Source organism: Triturus cristatus, chromosome 5_1 (genome assembly GCF_964204655.1).
Source record: "Triturus cristatus chromosome 5_1, aTriCri1.1, whole genome shotgun sequence".
Classification (NCBI taxonomy): Eukaryota; Metazoa; Chordata; class Amphibia; order Caudata; family Salamandridae; genus Triturus; species Triturus cristatus.
Window position 1 is genome coordinate 1,011,170,669 of NC_140587.1, and position 16,747 is coordinate 1,011,187,415.

At 41.3% G+C, this 16,747-nt stretch overlaps 1 protein-coding gene across 2 annotated transcripts in view; it reads left to right on the top strand.

Annotated features, from left to right (window-relative positions):
* The window catches only part of LOC146832786 (kinesin-like protein KIF17), a 930,557-nt gene extending 918,274 nt beyond the window's left edge, over nucleotides 1-12,283 (top strand). For both annotated transcript variants that reach the window (XM_085606109.1, XM_085606110.1), the window contains exon 11: nucleotides 11,619-12,283. In XM_085606109.1, coding sequence (XP_085462235.1) covers nucleotides 11,619-11,885 — 267 coding nt within the window. In that variant the 3' untranslated portion in view covers nucleotides 11,886-12,283. The remainder of the gene's footprint in view (nucleotides 1-11,618) is intronic.
* The last annotated feature ends 4,464 nt before the right edge of the window (nucleotides 12,284-16,747 follow it).

Genomic DNA, 16,747 nt, shown 5'->3' on the forward strand with positions numbered 1-16,747 from the left:
TTGTAGTATGGTGCTGTGGTGTCTGGCAGCAGTGAGTCTGTTGCAAAGGCTCATGGTTTGTGTGTGTGGGCCCTTTTTATTGGTCCATGGGTGGGTGTGGCAGTGTTTGAAGTTTGGGTGGGTGTGTTATAAGTAGTGGTGGTGTTTTGGGCCTCTGTTTGTCTTTGGCAGTTGCAGGTCAGTGAAGGTGTTTTTGTAGTGTTTGTTGGCCATGTTTAGTGGCTTTGTGCCATTCGTATGGTGTATTCTTGTGTTGTTTTGTTTTGTCCTGGTTGTGTACGTGCGTTTTGAGCGTGTGTACGGTGTGTACATGGGCCATTTGGTTGTACGGTGCTGTCCTTGTGTGTGGGTTGGTACGACTCGTACATGCGGTTGTGATGTTGGGGCCTGGGGTGCGCTCCGTACTTAGGAGGTTGTGTTGGGGGTAGGACCGGAACGTACTGGGGTGTACATTGACGGTGGTATGACCCGTACAGGGCTGGGGGTACGACTCGAACGTACTGGGGTGTGGGTACACGGTGGTACGACACGTACAGGGGTGGGGGTACGACTCGAACGTACTGGGGTGTACTTAGACGGTGGTACGACACGTACAGGGGTGGGGGTAGGACTCGAACGTACTGGGGTGTGGGTACACGATGGTACGACACGTACAGGGGTGGGGGTACGACTCAAACGTACTGGGGTGTACTTAGACGGTGGTACGACACGTACAGGGGTGGGGGTAGGACTCGAACGTACTGGGGTGTGGGTACACGATGGTACGACACGTACAGGGGTGGGGGTACGACTCGAACGTACTGGGGTGTAGGTACACGGGGGTATGACACGTACAGGGGTGGGGGTACGACTCGAACGTACTGGGGTGTAGGTACACGGGGGTATGACACGTACAGGGGTGGGGGTACGACTCGAACGTACTGGGGTGTGGGTACACGATGGTACGACACGTACAGGGGTGGGGGTACGACTCGAACGTACTGGGGTGTACTTAGACGGTGGTACGACACGTACAGGGGTGGGGGTAGGACTCGAACGTACTGGGGTGTGGGTACACGATGGTACGACACGTACAGGGGTGGGGGTACGACTCGAACGTACTGGGGTGTAGGTACACGGGGGTATGACACGTACAGGGGTGGGGGTACGACTCAAACGTACTGGGGTGTGGGTACACGGTGGTACGACACGTACAGGGGTGGGGGTACGACTCGAACGTACTGGGGTGTACTTAGACGGTGGTACGACACGTACAGGGGTGGGGGTAGGACTCGAACGTACTGGGGTGTGGGTACACGATGGTACGACACGTACAGGGGTGGGGGTACGACTCGAACGTACTGGGGTGTACTTAGACGGTGGTACGACACGTACAGGGGTGGGGGTAGGACTCGAACGTACTGGGGTGTGGGTACACGATGGTACGACACGTACAGGGGTGGGGGTAGGACTCGAACGTACTGGGGTGTAGGTACACGGGGGTATGACACGTACAGGGGTGGGGGTACGACTCGAACGTACTGGGGTGTAGGTACACAGGGGTATGACACGTACAGGGGTGGGGGTACGACTCGAACGTACTGGGGTGTGGGTACACGGTGGTACGACACGTACTGGGGTGGGGGTACGACTCGAACGTACTGGGGTGTACTTAGACGGTGGTACGACACGTACAGGGGTGGGGGTAGGACTCGAACGTACTGGGGTGTGGGTACACGATGGTACGACACGTACAGGGGTGGGGGTACGACTCGAACGTACTGGGGTGTACTTAGACGGTGGTACGACACGTACAGGGGTGGGGGTAGGACTCGAACGTACTGGGGTGTGGGTACACGATGGTACGACACGTACAGGGGTGGGGGTAGGACTCGAACGTACTGGGGTGTAGGTACACGGGGGTATGACACGTACAGGGGTGGGGGTACGACTCGAACGTACTGGGGTGTAGGTACACGGGGGTATGACACGTACAGGGATGGGGGTACGACTCGAACGTACTGGGGTGTGGGTACACGGTGGTACGACACGTACAGGGGTGGGGGTAGGACTCGAACGTACTGGGGTGTGGGTACACGATGGTACGACATGTACAGGGGTGGGGGTACGACTCGAACGTACTGGGGTGTACTTAGACGGTGGTACGACACGTACAGGGGTGGGGGTAGGACTCGAACGTACTGGGGTGTACATACACGGGTGGGGGTTCGACACGTACACGGGTGTACATCCAGGGGGGGTGTACATTGAACGGGGTACGACTCGAACGTATGGGTGCTGGGGGGAGTGTTTGGCGCGTATGCGGGCACATATCTCCATGGTTGCAATGGGAGTTCGGTGCGGACGGTGTTTTTACCATACGGTTGTGAGTTCGGACGCACGGGTGGGATCGTGATTCCTCGGTCGGACGTGACTTTTCACGTTTGTACGAGGACGTGTCGGACACATTTTCCAACCCGAGGACGTGTGGGGAATGATTCCCAATGCGATTCGTATGGACTTTTTACCATGCGAATCGTAATTGCCAGTTTGTACGGCACTTGTACGATTCGTACGGTAAAAAGACCGGATACGAGTCGTACGGGCAATTTTTTTACCGGATCGTGATCGGCACCAGAGTCTTCTGGGTGAAGTCAAAGATCAATTTATTGGCTGCAGACCAATTACAGGTATCCTAGAAGTACAACAGCGTGTATGTTCTCAGGAGACTGCTAAAAGTTACAGAAACGGCTTCTCCTTAAATACAAAATATCATGCTTCAGGCACACATTCCTTGGTTTACGATATGGCCATATACATGTATACATTTCAAACGAAAAGGCAGAGTCATGATGACCATCCCACATTCCAGTCAAACCAGCCCACAATTATTTACCCAGCAAGGCTCAGATCCCACATCAGATATCGATAGGCCCCAATAAACATGAGCATCTCCTGTTTGGAAAACAAGCCATAAAGCAGGAACAGTCAGGTGTGAAAGAGATTAGCTGGAGGCTCGTGTTTAATGTAAAGGCTTTATGGTGTGTCAAGCCCTGATGCTAATCACAGGTGGCCGGAGGACGGGGAGCTCGTGAGACCGGACTGACCTGGGGCAGCGGAGCCAAGCTGCCCAGGTCAAAGAAAAGTCAAAGAAAGGCACATGTGCTCTAAAAGGCCCGTATTTGCTTCATGATATGTAGCCTATGTGAGGGCAACCATAAGATGGCCACCGCTCTAAGATGGAACCCACGTAGTGATGTATAATAACGTATACACAGTGCATTCATAGCTAAAACGTTACACAAAGCACTTGTACATACCGCATTAACCATTCGCGGTTCACTAATACCGGGATAGACAGGGGTAGGGCCCTGCCTCCTACGCGGTCCCAAATTCTAAAGTACGACACAAGAATATCTACGTAAGGTAATCAATATCAATTTTAAAAATATCGAAGTGTTTAATATTGTTTGCAAATATAGTTATATGTATGTGTTGTATGTTTTTTTGTATAAGAGTTATTTGTATTTTTAATATATATGTTACATTTTTTAGTAGTTATTAAAAGAAATATTATTTGGATTTTGCGTTTTTAGTTCCGTAGCGGATTGTGGGTTTTTAGGGGAATAGGGTGGGAAGTAATTTAATTATATTAAATGTCTTGATTATTTTGTATTTATTAATATAAGTTTAATTGAGATGTTATAGTGTTAAATGTGTAAAGTAATTTATTTTTAATATTATTAATGAATAATTGGTTAAAATTAATTAATTGGTCATTAATTATGGTAATTGTGTAATTAATTTTAGGTGTGTGTTGTGGTGTTTATAGGAGTAAACGGTGGGAAGTAATTTGTAATTAATTAATATATAGTTGTTAATTAATGTTAATTATTTGATATTTATTTGGGGTAATTTATTTTTTTGCGTTTTTACTTTTAAAGGGGTAAAGGGTGGGTATTAAATACATTTCTATTACTTTATTAGTTGTTAATAGTAATAGATTTTATTTAAAAATAAGTTTTAATTGTGTTTTATTATTTTATAGTTTAATTTAGGTGTGTGGTGTGGATATTATAGTGTTAAAGTGTGTGTAGTCAATTAATGTTCATTAGTTTTTTTAATTAATATTATTTTTTTAATTAATTATGTTAACTATGGAAGTAAATGTAATTAAAAATGTTGAAGTGGTGTGGTGTTACAGGGTAGGAAGTAAAATTAATACATTTATGTATTAATTAATTTTTTTGTGTGAATATTTTCTAGCTTAAAATAATTATTTTTGATACATTTCTTTTATATATTTGTAGGTTTTTGTTATATGTAATTAATATCATAATATGTTTTCTTTTTATATATTTAATATATTTGATTTTCCATTTTTTTAATATTGTTTCTCTTTATGTTTTTTTTTAAAAACAAATGAATATTTTTATTTTTGCTTTAACTGTTTACGTGTGAATAATAATTTTTGTCTCTCCACTATCCCACGCTTTCCATAATGTTGCACTCACTGGAGTTGGAATAGTAATTTTTACCTCTCCGCTATCCATCATTTTTCCTACTGTTGCACTCACAGGAGTGGGAATTGTAATTTTTACCCCTCTGCTATCCAACACTTTCCCTACTGTTGCACTCACTGGAATTGGAATAGTAATTTTTACCCCTCTGCTATCCAACACTTTCTCTACTGTTGCACTCACTGGACTGGGAATAACATTTTTTACCCCTCCTCTATCCAACACTTTTCCTCCTGTTGCACTCTTTGGAGTGGGAATAGTAATTTCTACCCCTCCGCTATCCAACACTTTCCCTACTGTTGTACTCTTTGGAGTGGCAATAATAATTTTTTCCCCTCCACTATCCAACACTTTCCCTACTGGTGCTCTCACTGGAGTGGGAATAGTAATGTTTACCCCTCAGCAATCCAACACTTCCCCTACTGTTGCACTCACTGGAGTTAAAATAGTAAATTTAATTCCTCTGCTTTCCAACCCTTACCCTACTTTTGAACTCACTGTAGTGGGAATAGTTATTTTTCCCCCCATGCTATCCAACACTTTACCTACTGTTGCACTGATTGTATTGTGAAATTTAAGTTTAAATATTTTTTACTAGTGTAATGTTGTAATTTATTATAGATTTTTATTTTTTATATATTTTAAATCATTAACATATATTATTTTTTATATTATTTTGAACTTTTAACATAAATTAAAAATAATAGTTTAATTGTTTTAAAATAAATATCTATGTATAAATGATTGTGTGTTTTATTATTTTTATTAAGTTTATTTGTTATATTTTATTAAAATGTATATTGGAGATTTGTTATTTTGTTAAAATTATATTTAATCTTTAATATATATTTTATTTTATATTTATAGAAAAGTCAATATTTTATTAATCTATATTTTTTAGATCAATATTTTTTTTTGTGTTTTAATCAGCGACAGGATACATTTCATAAACATTACAACTGTAATAATTGATTGCGTCCAAAAAAACTACATCATCCTCAACATGGCGAACCCCCCCATCTCTTTGGTTCATGCAGATTTATGTTTCCCACCAGTGTCCTTACAAGTCCATTACATGTTCCATCTTGGGTCTGGGGAACAGGAGTGGCCAGCAACTAGGGGTTCTCTCTAAGGGAATCTCCCCTCTGGTCTATCAGTGGATGTCTCCTTGGATATGTGGATTGTGGATTGTTGTGCTTCATCTCCTAAGTCCAACTCGAAGTGTCTCCTCCATGGACCCCAGATACTGTGAAAGTGTCTGGGTCACACTCTGCCACATGGATATTTTTTAGTCGATATTTTTGTACTTACCTGTTTAAGTATATGAGTCGATATTTTTGTTGTCTATATTTGTTACTCAATATTTTTTACATCAATGTTGTGTCAGTGAACCCCTGTGGTGTACCACTGATACTGAGAAACAGAAGCACCGAAGGCAATATTTTCAGGAAAAGCTTATTCGATTACGAGCTAGTAAAATGGGTTGAACCCCACTAAAAGATGGATTGCTAAACAGTTTCTCCCATTCTCTGTGGGCTAAATTGGGCCAGAGAGAAGACCACTCAGAAACTGCTCTAGTGACTGAGCTTGATGAATTTGCTAAGTACTTTTTTACTACCTACTGCGAAGTGTCATCTTGTGAGTTTATAGATGATGATACCGTGTGTGTGTGCACTGGAGGTATACCAAAAAGCATTACCCGCCTTCATGCAACTCTAACATTTTATTGCCAGTTTCACCACCACTTCATAGGTAGAGCAGAGCTGTGTAAGCTCCTGGAGTTGCCTCAAGACCGTTGTGTTTACCATGACACTGACTCTGTAATTTTTGTAAGCAAAAAGGGTTAGGTTAACCCCCCTTTGGGTGACTATGTGGGGGAACACACTAGTGAAACACCTGCCGATCAATACATTACAGAGTTTGTCTCAGTAGTCCCCAAAACCTAAGGTTACAGCTTATCATGTGGTAAAATCTGCTTGAAGGTGAAGGGGATCACCCTCAATGTCAATTACAGTAAAAAAGTACATTTTCAAAACTTAAAAGAGCTGCTCACTCAATATGCAAAGCACTCCGAAAGAGGTGAATGTGTTTCAGAAGAGGAAAGCTTAGTAGTGCAACACCCCAGCATTGTAAGAATTTACAAAACGCTGGGATAGTGAGACACACCATCTGCGCAAAACATTTAGGGTTGTATACGATAAGCCTTTTTGACAACAAATTGAATTGGGGCCCGTACATTCTGAAAAAGAAAGGGGACTTTACTAGGATGAACGCAGCTATCTTTAATTTTGCCTCGAAACTGGGGAAAAAGCCTACTGGTGCAATGTTGCAATTATATAATGCCAAATCAGTGGCTATGGCATCTTTTGGAAGTGAAATTTTGGGGTACAGCTCGGGTGAGCGGTTACAGATGGTGGAGAATACTTTCCTGAAACGCTTACTGTGTCTCCCACAAGGTACATCTAATTTAGCTGTTCATGAGGAGTTGGGGGTACAGTATATCAATGATATTTTTTCCCTGCGACCATTGATTTGCTGGTTAAAACTATGGTTAAACCCAGATATCCCCCTAACGCACATGATCTTAAAAGATTGCTTGTCTATGGGTAACTCATCTGCTGTACCCTGGCTGAAATATATCAGGAAAGGTTTTTTAAGCTTAGGGCGGGGTGAGCTATTCGAAACTACCGAAAGTATTATTAAGGGGGATGTGGAGGCAATAAAAACAGCCTTCATGATGGACAGCAAAATGATGAGGGAAGCTAAGGAGGCACAGAAATCAAGCGTCAGGACTTTTCTTATGTTAAAAACAACTCCACACACTGAGCCTTACCTAATGTGATCTCTGTCTTCTCATGAGAAATTTTTATTAACTAGATTTTGGATTAATTTATTTCATCATTTGCTTGTCAGACCATATTTTTCGTTTTTTAATAAAGAAGCAGCATCCTGCGGCTGCGATGGAAAGTCTCCGCAGGACATGCTGCATTTTATGTTTTTATGTAAATTTTACGAATTTCCCCGCAAACGCTATCTGGTCCCGCTTTTAAAGAAACTTGATTTTTATCAGATCAGACCTGCCATGATGTATTTACAACTACTATGTAATGATAGTATTCTTTTTGTATTAGAGTTTTTAAAGTCGGCTGTTAAATATAGAAAATGCCTGGATTTATAAGTATGTACCGCCTAAAATTCCTGCTAACTCAGCACTGATGTATCCTAATGATGAACTTTTTCCCAATATTTACTCTTATTGTGTCATACTTGTGTGTACTTTTATGGTTTGTTTTAACAAAACCGAAATAAAGCTTTTTATTGATTGAAGATGAAATAGAAAGCCACACACCAGTTTAAAGCACTACCTCCTGATGACCATGTCCGGCAAGATAATGCGCAATATATCTCCTTAAGACTGATGGTCTCATCATCCCCACAACAAAGGTAAGCTCTTTTGTACTCCGCATCTGACTCTTTAGTAGCTGCAATCTCTGAAATAGCCCTAAATACCTTGAAGGGCAATGCACCTTTGAGTTCCCAGCAAATCTGAGTGCTTGAAAAGAAAAGTAATCTTGTTAAAAAACTGAGCAATAAAAGGATATCTATTAAAACTAAAAAGTCTTGTCAAGCAGTCTGTGGGCTTCATAGGGTCGCAGCTAATTTGGCTGTTCCGCTACTCACAGGGCTGCTGTGCAGACGGTGATGGCATATATTGAAAAAAATCTATCTTGTTCCTGAACATCAGCTAGACAGAATGCGGGCCCCTGCAAGCGATGATGCCCATATTAGAAAAGCTGCCACAGATCTTCTGGATACTGAGATGTGAGAAATTCTACAGCATAATGATTTACCGGTACACAAAAAGGCTAAGTTTTATACCTCTAGTCTTCAAAAGTATCTGAACTTTGTCCATCACGGTAAAATGGAAAAAGAGGGCCCAACTTTATTCGTGCCTGAAAGACAAGTGTCTCCAGTTCCACCCGTCAAAGAACCAGAACACAAACCGTTAATTTTGTTCATGGAATAATTGACAATGTTAACCCTCTGCACAAAAAGAAAGCCATAACACTCCTTAAAAAAATTAAACAATATAAAGACATAGCTTGCTGGAATGAAGAGAGGAACTTCTATATAAAGGTAATGTTATACATGGCTCAAACCTTCATTACTTGGTCAGAGGTGTGGCACAAACACACTCCTTTACAAATAAGAAAGTGCCTGTCAGTTGGGACGCTTTCATGCAGATCCTAGCAGAACTGAACATTCCACCATCATTGCTAGGACATGGTGGGCATCATATCTACTTAGAAATTTTAAAAAGCAGAGCTGTCACCCTTTTGTTATTACGTCAGCGTCTGCATCACCATTTTTGCATGACCCTCAAAGAACACGTGTACATGACCTCGGAGACAAAATTTGAGAACCGATAACCCCGTCCAGAGCACTCCCTCCAAAATAAAAGAAACCATTCAAGAGATTGCCTTGGTTGTCTGCTTAGCACAGTGCCTTATTTTCTAATCAAACGGGTGTAATGCATATTTTGTTTGCCATGCTGCACGCAAATGTATTATAGAGATCTGTGTTTATTACTGGGTAACAAAATAAACAATTGTATTATGTAACAACCGCATTTTTATCACAGGCCCATAGATTTTTGTATTATTTTATGGCTAATGGCCATACCGCTTATTACTGGGTGATGATAATATGCTGTGACTTCTTGATATTTTCATGTACCTTCCTCATTTTTATCTCTTTGTAAAGTAAACTTTGTGAATTTGGATATTGTGATTTATATGCTTTGGATCATGTTGTATTCTACAACTACCTCATTATAACGCTATCAAGCTTGAATATGTGTTTTCTATATTTTTATAAATGTATTATCGCGACCCGTGATTATTACTGAGTAACAAAAATAAGCTGTGATTCCTTTTGTATGTAACTTTCACAGATTTTATATTTGCTGGTGTTTCTGTGATTTACATGCCAAGGGGCATAATGTATTTGTTAACTAACACTACCTCATTATACCACTGTAAGCTAGAATATCTTTTTTATTTTCACTAAATGTGGTCAAATATATGTAATTTCACATAATGAGACTGTAATTACCCAAAACAGTGTTTTTCTGTTATGTAAAGAAGTTTTCGATTAAATTGTAAATATTGCATCAAAATAAAACTTCCTCCGAGCTTCTTTTACATTGAATAAAATCTATTTTGCCTAAAACGCGTTATCATTCTTTTCAATAATGCGCTGATATGAAACTTACCAAATATTACTGCAATTCTTTGCTACATCTACAATATTGTGCTTACAGAGTCCCTAAACACCCATAAAACACGACATGCCCGGGCAGGCGCCTCAAAATCTACAGATCTGATCTTATCTTTTTACACGCTTTTGATTTCATTACAGCATCATTTTATAAGCCTTGATTCAAAATCCTAGCTTATTTTATATGCTTTTGATTTTACTACAGTATCATTTTATAAGCCTTGATTCACAAATTATCGTTATCCTATAAAACCTGAAAAGACAAAGATCTGTTCAAAACATAAGGACCGATTAAAAAGAAAGAGCGATCTTATCAAAACATTACAAGGACTGATTAAAAACAGATATGGACCAAAGGGGTGTGGTCACCTGTCAAAAATACATGGTGACGAGTAGTTTTCAACCTATAGTACTGTCGGATTTTTGTTTTCACACACTCTGAATGTACTCTTGGTTTGATTTTGCCGTCACCGTTTGAAGGGAGTTCCGTGGGTTTAATCAATTCAATTAAGTTACTCATCCATAAGTTTGCTTCCTGTGGTATTAGAAGCACATATTTCCTGAATGTTTTATTTGTATTCATACCAATTAACATTTAAAAGTGTTTTCTACATGCCCATTTACCTTCCCTTGTGCCACTGACATATTTGTTTACTACATCTCCTCGTTTCCTCACATAAAGGATTATCCTTTCATCCCCTTCAGAGAATTCCTTGAGCAGACCGTCATAAGTGTACCTCCTGGACCCTCATCGAGCTATATTTCACCATCTAGGACGTAAGCCTACTGAACTGGGCCCAGACATGTAAACAATGCCTCATGTGCACAGTAGCAACTTCCTATATTCTGCTTGTTAAACGCCCCCTAAAGAAACCAACATTCTCAAATGCATTTTTAGTTGGTGCCATCAAAGGTTGGCTTTGGGGAAACTGGGTAGTGGAGCTCAGACAAAAAGATATTTATTCACAAATTAAACTGTAGCGAGCAGTGAGTTTAGAGGGCTTAAATGGAAGGCTTTGTGCACAAAGCTCCAGAGATTAAACCAAAAGAATAAGGAGAACTTAAAACTGTATAGGTGATAGAGGAGGAGGCTTTGAAGATGCGTAGACACTGACAGATTATGCATGTGGAGAAGCTGAGGATTCGAAAAAGTGCACAGACATTGGACAGCATGTGTTTGTGCTGCAGTCAGATTTTAAAGTGTAATTTGGATATGTTCTGGTAAACAAAAGTGGGAATTTTGGCCCTTGGCAAAGTGAATGGTGAATGCACAAGAGCTAAGTTGAAGACAATGAAATGAATCTCTAGGTGACACAGAGGAATTAGAAAGGTAATTTGTAAAGTGAAGAGTTCTGAACCAAAAGACCAAATGAGAATAAAGTGGATTGGTTTCCACAGAAAAGCAATAACTAGAAACGGTTTGGGAAAACCTGATAATGAGAGACATTTTTTTGCAAAATACATATGATGCTGTATCGAGAAAAAAGGGCAGGTGCTTGTCTCCCACTTATCACTTTCACGTTGTTCCCTTATATCCAGCCTCCTTAGCCTTTCCTTCATTTACACCTGTGGAAGTCCTGGTCTCGTTAAAAGTTTTTTTTCCATCTTCCTTACCGACACATTTTTCCTTTCTTCGTCGGTTTCTCTGCTCTTTTCTTCATCTCGTTATTCTGTCTTTTACAATTTCAAAGACAACACCTCTCTTCTTAAACTCAAAATGTAGTTTTTTCTTATTCAGTCTGTCTCTGAAAACCTGTAACAATCTATCCATTCTGTTCCCTTTTCTGCTGTATGCCATCTTAATGTATTTTTTTGTATTCTTCCCTTTATTTGTTTTAGCTGGTAGCTGCAGAGGTGGAGAACAATGACTTGCAAATTGAATTTGAGCATGAAAGGGATGACTACCTGAGCACAATTCGCAAACTGCAGCAGGAATCGCAGTTCTTCCAGCAGGTGATTGAGCAGCTCCAGCGCATAATTCCTCCAGAGTGTAATTACAGCAATGTGGACAACATCATACAGGACTCCTTCTATGATGAAGACTCTGGATATTGGAATATACCTGAAATTGCTCTTGATGCAGAAGAGAAGCCTGACACAGAGTAAACACGCTCTCATTTGCAACTAAATCTACCTATGGTAGTGGTCCTCGTGCTACTGGGCGTCACTATTATTCATCAACATCCTCTCTACAGATGTTGCAGTCAGAGGTCCCTGCTGATTCTTCTGTTGATTCCCTTTGACATTGTCACCCGACAGAAAAGATTTCAGCAACCTTAGCTCAGTGCCCCTGCACTGCCCGATTCTAGTTACAAAAAGAAATAATTTTGTCATTTTTATAGTCCATCACATCTCCCATGGATGAGCCTGAGTACTTTGCATAGTTCTGTATAATAAATGTTGTTTGCTTTTTATCATGTAAAGGTTAGCAATATTCCACTCAATCTGTAGGTTGTAAATTTTGAATGTATCGGCTAATGGAAACCAGATTGCAAATGCTCAAGCGTTTGGCAACATCTATCTTAATGCCTAATTTCATGGAAGGTATATTGTTAGAACAAACATTTCCTACCATAGAATTGGTTTTAATAAAGAATCATGATACTCTGGTATCCTATTGAGGAATTCTGTAACCAAGTGAAAGGAATGCTTCAGTAGTAAACCTTTGTGATGGAACACCCTGCCCGCCATTCTAGCAAACCCGAAACCTCATTGTGAAAAAACACAGTAGCAATAAAGGGGGTAGGACTGCTGAAGACAAATCTATTTCTTAAAATGTCCGTATCTTGTCAGATACTGTCGGACTATTTCGCTTATAAGCGCTTCATCAGATCTCCAAGGGTCAACAAATCATGTGGTGTTACATAAGACACCTGGCACAAGACACAAACAAAACTGCTTTCAGGGTCTGTTTTTTCTATAACTTTTAATAACACGCTTGTTTTTGTTAGTTGATTTGACACATGCACCTCTAATACTTGTCAATGCAATTATTTGGTTAGTATTTTTCTAGTTCAGTGTCCCAATGAAACCAGGCAATTTGAATATCTACAAATATTTATCTTCATGACAAATGCTGACTGAAAATTCTTATGTATTTTTACAAATAGAGCTGTTAATGACAACAATATACTTGAAATTAAATGTAAACATGTACCATGCATGACATTTTCATCTTGGAGCTAGATTTAATTTGTAAAAGCGCAAAATGTGTCCTTTAGTACCTTGAGAGGTACAGGCATTTCGAAAAATAGCATTTGTTATTGTTTGCTTCCATGATATTGTTTGAAGTTTTGTTTCTGATACAGTACGGCCCCAGGGATTGGCCTTCTCATTTATCTAAAAGCGAAGACAGCTCTGGGGTCTTCAGGACAGTGAAATCATGGGCAAACACTGTTGCCCTAACTCGAGCTTTAACTGCTCTCCAGAAATTGCTGTATCTTTAAAAATTAAAAAGGGGGACATCAGTAGGTGTAAACCCCTCAACGTTCCTGGTTTCCAATTGTTTCCATTCAGTACTTTCCACCGTCTTGGACTTACGGTGTGGGCTATTTTAATGTAATTAATCTTTCTTTCCTGTCACTGATGTTTTCATCCCTGACATTGAAATTTTATTTTGCCATATGTAAATAAAATTGTGTCAGTACACCTCCCACATTAGTTATGCCACATTCTTATGTGGTTAGGTAATGCATATGTTGTAAAGGATAGTTCTCTGCTTCTGCTACTACACTGAGGATGCTTCAGTTCCCTCAGATATTGACCGATTCCTGCCTTTTATATGCTCTTCTAGCACTGAAGGTCTTCGAAAACCAGATTTATTTACCAGTACTACTGGAACAAAAGACTTTATAGAGAGACCCAGCTGCTTGGAAATAGCTGATAGGCACTCCGTACCAAGTGCTGTGCCATGAATGCAAACAGTTTCAGTGTTTATGTAATGTAATAACCTAAGTGTGTGTTCCATCCTCCATCCACTAATGAAACCAATCATCTAGACACATTAATCAGTTAATAATACTTCAAGGGAAAATGTTTGTCCACAAGCTGTTGGCTTCTGCAGTACCAGATCACCTTTGAACACAATATGAAATGATAGCAGTACCGCTGAGAAGCCATTTCACATGGTCTCGTAAAAGCATATGATTGAGTAGGTTTTGTTCGAATGATCCACTAAAATCCATCAGGCTTCAGCCACAGCTCTTTACCAAAGTTAAAATCCATCTACCAGAATCCCAGCAGTATGTGAGGGATGCTGGTGATCCATGAGGGCGACCAGGCCACAGTCGAATTGCTCATACAGTGGAGCTTCCAATCACTTAGAATTAGACATTAGTAAGAAGGCAGTCAGAACTATTTCAGCAGAAACTCTGGCACTGGGATCTTTGGCTCTTTGCCATTCAGAAGGATCTCAATAACACAAAAAGTCTATTAAATTGCCAAAAAGTAAAAAGAAAATGTAATGGACACAAATCCCTCATTGGATTCTTTATTATAAAAATATGCTGCTTCAACACTAGAACTGTGTGTTTGAGGCGTGTTTGTTGTAGATACACATGCTTTGCATGCTCCTGCTATCTAGTGTTGGGTCCGGATGTTTGCAAATTATTTTTCTTCAAAGAAGCATTTCCAGTCACAAGGTAAGGTGACTCCTTTCGGTGATAGTGCACATGCGCATCGACTCCATTGTTAGATTGTTTTTTTCTGCCATCGGGTTCGGACGTGTATTGCTGCGCTGCGGTTGGAAACCCTTCCTCAGGTTCTCCTCGGTGCACAAGCCGCTGTGCCCTCGACAGTATTGTTTTGTACGCATTTCCACTTCTCTACGTATTGTTTCGGTCAACGAATCCTTCATTTTGATCGAAAACTTAGTGGGCGGCCTTAGAGCCTTACCGCATCGGTCCAGCCTTCTGTCGATGGAACGGACTCCATTTAAATTCTGTCCTCGGTGCCACGCTAAGTACCCTCGCACCGACTCACATCAAGTGTGGAACTTGTGCTTGTCTCCGGAGCGCAAGGAAGAAGACTGCAACACTTTTTAATCGTTTTGGTCCAAAAAGACACACTCAGGATATCTTCGGTGGAGAGTCAGAGCATTAAGAGGTCGAGGCATCAGCAGCAGCAGAAGAAGAGACCTTCTTCCGTCAAGTCTCAGATTCGGAGCTCGAGCTAGATCTGGAGTCCGAAGACGTGCCTCCGGGACAAGGTGCCATGAGTACCGAAGACCCCTTGCCCCATATGCTCACACCTAAAAGAACATAAGGCTTCAGCACCACCTCTGCCTTCTGGCCAAGGTCGGCACCGAGATGATGTTTCCAACACCCCGCCTTCCGTCCCGGCACCAAAACAGATAGTCAAGCCTTCCAGCTCGGGACCGAGTCAGCCGAAATCCTCTTCCGATCCAACATCTTCCAGTTCGAAGACCAAAACCAGCCTGGAGCCGAAACCATCCACGCCGAAACAAAAGCATGCTTTGGAGTCGAAATCTTCAGCTCACAAAAGCAAACCCATCTCGGGCACCCAAATTTTAGATGGTGAAATCAAAAGAGCCTTCTGACCCAAAATTTGACATTGTTCATCCCAAATTGGCCCCCAAACAAAAGAACATTTATATAAACCCTGATACAGAACATAGTCTTGCTAAATCTCCATCTAAACATAAGGTTCCTTCTAAAGACTCTCACTATAAGATTCCTTTGAAGAAGAAGAAGACATGGCTACCAGCCCTACTCATCCTGCCCCGCCATCCCCTCCACCTCTAACCTCCTCTGCTCCACTTCTAGATCCTCTACACATCACACTTAGGGATCCCCACTCCACAGTCTGAACGGGATGATGTTGATGAGGAAGATGTTCAATTACCTGTAGACCCATGGAACGGTTACACCATTGACCCTCCATTAGACACTGATCCAGACCTTTACCCTGCAAACTCATCCCCACCTGATGATAATATGACTCCTCAATAACTCATTGCTAGAGCAGCAGAGTACCATGGGGTAGCGTTACATAAAGAGTCATTAGAAGAGGACTTTTTATTCGAAACACTTAGGTCCTCACACAGGTAAAGTCAGACACTTCCTATGCTGAAGGGCATGACGAGGCATGCAAATGATATCTTCAAAGACCCCGTACGAGCATGCATTCTGACTTCTAGAGTCAATAAAAATCTAAACCTTCACTGTCTGACCCTGTTTTTAGCAAACGTCAACTGCTTCTTGACTCCTTGGTAGTGTCCAATGCTTGCAAAAGAGCTAATTCTTAAATTTCTGGTGATGCACCACCCCCAGACAAAGAATTTAAGCTCATAAATGCCTCAGGAATGCGTGTAGCCGCTCAAGCCGCCAATCATTGGCGAATTGCAAATACACCGGACCTGCTAGCTAGGTACAACATGGTACACTGGGATGAAATGGAGCAACTGCTACAATATTTCCTGTAAGGACACAAGGCTAAAGCTCAAGAATTGCTTCAGGAGGGCAAGCTAATCTACAACTCTTCAATTAGGTGTGCTCTAGACGCTGCTGACACCGCAGCTAGAGAGGTAAATACCAGCATTCTCCTTAGAATTTCTGGGTTTAAACCCGAAGTTCAACAATTCATCCTAAACACCCCCTTTGACAAGGAACATCTTTTTGGTCCTGAAGTCAATCAGGTTCTTAAAAAGACACTGAAGTGGCAAAGTCCATGGGAGCACTCGAGGCTCCTTCGAATAGAGGCTCCTTTCCCCACTCTTTTTTATCGGGCAGTGTCATAAACCATATCCTCAGACTCGAATGCTTCCTTCTACAAAGGCAACAACCAATCCTACTTACTTTAGAGGTTTCTATAAAGGAGGATATAGAGGAAACAACTCCAAGGATAGGGGTAAGCGGACCACACCCCGTAACACCCCTCCCCCAATAAGCACTGACTTGCCTATACTCCCCCCCCCCCCCCCTGAATACTTAACACCGGTCGGGAGAAGA